General features: G+C 38.8%; 1 protein-coding gene across 4 annotated transcripts in view; it reads left to right on the top strand.

The window, feature by feature from the left end:
- Positions 1 to 507: 507 nt before the first annotated feature.
- The window catches only part of DCAF17 (DDB1 and CUL4 associated factor 17), a 35,934-nt gene continuing 32,711 nt past the window's right edge, over positions 508 to 3,730 (top strand). For 3 of the 4 annotated variants that reach the window (XM_075609084.1, XM_075609083.1, XM_075609081.1), the window contains exons 1-2: positions 889 to 1,014; positions 1,507 to 1,859. In XM_075609084.1, coding sequence (XP_075465199.1) covers positions 1,680 to 1,859 — 180 coding nt within the window. In that variant the 5' untranslated portion in view covers positions 889 to 1,014; positions 1,507 to 1,679. Of the gene's footprint in view, positions 600 to 888; positions 1,015 to 1,506; positions 1,860 to 3,730 lie in introns of those variants that run through there. The other variant, XM_075609082.1, reaches the window with a different exon arrangement.

Here is a 3,730-nt window from a genome sequence, read left to right as displayed (position 1 = left end):
TATTATATTGTGTGTATTGAGGGGGAGTATTATATTGGGGGGGGGGGTTACTATACTGTGTATTGTGGGAGGGTATTATAATGTGGGTGGTATGTGTGTATTGTGGGGGTGGTGTTGTATGGGTATCGGGGGGGACTGTGTTTGTGGTGGGGGGGGGGGGATTGTGTGTGGCCAGGGGGAAATGAGTGTGAGGGGGGATTGAGTGATAGCAGGGGAGGTGGGGGAGTGAGAGGGGGGAGGTGGGGGAGTGAGAGGGGGGAGGTGGGGGAGAGGATGAGTGAGTGAGGAAGAGAGGGAGAAAGAGTAAACGACAGACGGAGAAATACATGGAGAGAAGGGGATAAGGGGTTAAGAGCGAGGAGCTATGAAAGGGGGGGGGGGAGTACCTGCAAGATTAAAAATCTACTTTCACCACTGGATATACGTCGCCCTCCGACAGCAAATTGTTAAAGAAAACATACACTACAGCAATGCTATGTTGTCACAAAAAGGAAGGCTCCCAAATGTGTCAAAATGACAATGACATGAATAAATGATTAATAAAAGAAGGTATGACACGAATGTGCGCCCGGCTAAACATCACAACATCTTGACACAAGGTAAAGTAACGTCATTACTCAACCCTCTGGTGTTATTTCTATGCTATTGCATGTTATACAGTAATCAAAATGATAATTATTCGGAACAGCCTCCGGAAATTGTTTCCTGTGCAAGTGTCTTAGACAAGTGATTGTAAGAGGTAGATGAGGACAGTAACTAGTTAAAACCAGAAGCCGCGTCATGATCCCGAGACAAGAACAACCGACACCAATGAAGCTAAACTGACAAACTCACAGGAAGTACGTCAAATCAAACCTCTTGTAATAGGAGACGCATTGCATGGTGGGATCTGTAGTTCCCGGCGCGTAATATGCGATTCAGAGATGGATTGTAAAGACTACATTTCCCTGGATCTCAAGTGTAGGATCTGCTATTTGGTTTGGCTACTGCCATTCAAATGTTCCTGGGTTGAAGGTAAGTGTGCTGTATGTATTGTATTGTATGTCTTTATTTATATAGCTGCACAGTAGTAATACATATGATGAAGGTTTCATTTATTGGGGGAAGCTAATTAGATGGCATTTGATTGTATGCACGGTTCTCTTGTATATACCGAGAGTTGCTGGTATTTTATTGCACATTAACAGTAAATTCATGTACATTTCACTGGTGGATATAGTCATTCCTACTGTCATCTATTTCCTTAAAAAACATTTATTTTTCTAAATGTGATATGTAATAGTACTGTATATGCCTACCCTATAAGTCCATTAACATGGAACATCATTTCTATAATGTATACAAACATATACATGTAAAAAAAATTACATTGTTTACTAATTTGTTTGCATCTTATATATACACACACACACACACACACACACACACACACACACACACACACACACACTCACACACTCACACTGCTAAGCAATGTTTTAACCCAGGTGTCCTTTGTCTTTACAGCACTGCTTAGGTTGTGGTGAAGAAACTTGCAATAATTATGGGTTCAAAATGAATGTTACGCTCTGTTGATTCACTCCGGAACTTCATGTGTTACGCTCTGCAATTAAAATAGGCTTCGTTAGCTGGATGGCTGTGATATATAAAAGGGCTAAAAAATACTGCTGTGCATTGCAATGAATTCAGATGTAACCAAACCTCTCCAAACAACTTGCAGAAGAAGACTTTCTTCGAGGACACGTATTGTAAAAAATATCTGTTCCTTTATCTGCATGCGGCCAATGGGCTCTTTCCCAAATGTTGCTGGTAATATCTATAGGGAAAACATGAAGATTTTACGGAAAATTGTATGTCAGGTAATGTCAGTGAAAATGTAACTGCTAAATATTCATACAAAGTAGTGTGTGTGTGTGTGTGTGTGTGTGTGTGTGTGTGTGTATCAGTACCGTGTTAGCCGAGCTTCAATAATCAAAAAATAAATGGATGATACCGTTCTGTGGCTAACGAAATGCGTTTATTTGTGCCAAATAAAAGCATTTCGTTAGCCACAGAACGGTATCATCTATTTATTTTTTGAATATATATATATATATATATATATATATATATATATATATATTCAAAAATGAATAGACGATACCGTTCTGTGGCTAATAAAATGCTTTTATTTGTGCGAGCTTTCGAGATACACTGATCTCTTCTTCCGGCGATGTTACAATGAATGAAGCCAATAAGCGTTTTTACTTTAAAACTGTGCATACAGGAATGTGAGCTGTGATTGAAGTCTATCCCTCCCCCCTGTGCAGTATGCGTTTTATGACTTTAGGTGTTAAAAGGTCCCTGAATGTTGGTGATGTAAGAGAATGTATGTATGTGAATATAAATAAATACCAGGTTATACTGGAAAACGAGAGGTAACTCTCAATGTATTATTTCCTGGTAAAATATTTTATTAATAAATAGGAAAAGATCCCACCGTGTGTACAGCGCTTTACAAAAAGTGTGTTTGGAGTGGGAGTGTATATCAATGGTGTGGGTAGGTGTGGAAATGTAAGAGGCTGTGGCATAATTAAAAGTGTGTAGATACTATGTGATCCCTATTGGTATATAGGGATGGAATTTTCTGATTATTAAGCTCGGCTAACATGGTACCAATACCTCTACTATATACACCTTTTGCTTGCTTTATTCATTGTAACATCGCCGGAAGAAGAGATCAGTGTATCTCGAAAGCTCGCACAAATAAAAGCATTTCGTTAGCCACAGAACGGTATCATCTATTTATTTTTTGATTTTTGATATTTTTTTATATATTTTTTTATATTACTGACACTAGCGAACTCTCTTCCCATGAGCGCTAAAGGCCATGTCTGTACATACTGTGCTATATGTATGCACACACAGCTGTCTCTCACACATACTAATACTCCTTATTTTTCCATCCATGTACACCAATAGGGACCACATAGTATCCACACACATTTTTAGTTGTGCTACAAACTCTCACATTTCCACACCCACCCACACCATTTATATCCCTCTCACTCCACACACACCTTGTGTAGAGCACTGTTTATACTGTGGGTTCTCCATTCATTTTTATTCACACTGATACACATACACACTCTTTCTTCACTTGCTTTCAGTTACCCTTTGACACCTCTAGCCATAAAACACATCCACACCGGGGGAAGGACAAGCACAGATAACATTCCAAGAGACACTGTTTTTAAGTTATCCTTGCTTCATTCATTGTAACATCGCCGGAAGAAGAGATCAGTGTATCTCGAAAGCTCGCACAAATAAAAGCATTTCGTTAGCCACAGAACGGTATCATCTATTTATTTTTTGATTATTGAAGCTCGGCTTACACGGTACTGATACCTCTACATGTGTATATATATATATATATATATATATATATATATATATATATATATATATATATATATATATATATATATATATATATATATATATATATATACAAATACAACTGTATGCTCATCTGCATGTCTTAGGCAGGTCTGCAACCCCGCCTTTCCCCATTATCACCCAGCATACAGCACTCCCACTGCAGCAAGGGATTCTGGGAAATGACATGCAAATGAGCACACAGTGTCACTTTTTGCCTCAAAAACCATTTTTAACATGGTTCCCTATAGGCTTAAGCTTGCTGCATGGTCACAGCTTTGAGCACAGCCAGGGTTAAGGTGCATACCCAGAA

Source organism: Ascaphus truei, chromosome 7, assembly GCF_040206685.1.
Source record: "Ascaphus truei isolate aAscTru1 chromosome 7, aAscTru1.hap1, whole genome shotgun sequence".
In the NCBI taxonomy this organism is placed as follows: domain Eukaryota; kingdom Metazoa; phylum Chordata; class Amphibia; order Anura; family Ascaphidae; genus Ascaphus; species Ascaphus truei.
This window is presented reverse-complemented; position numbering and strand designations above follow the sequence as displayed.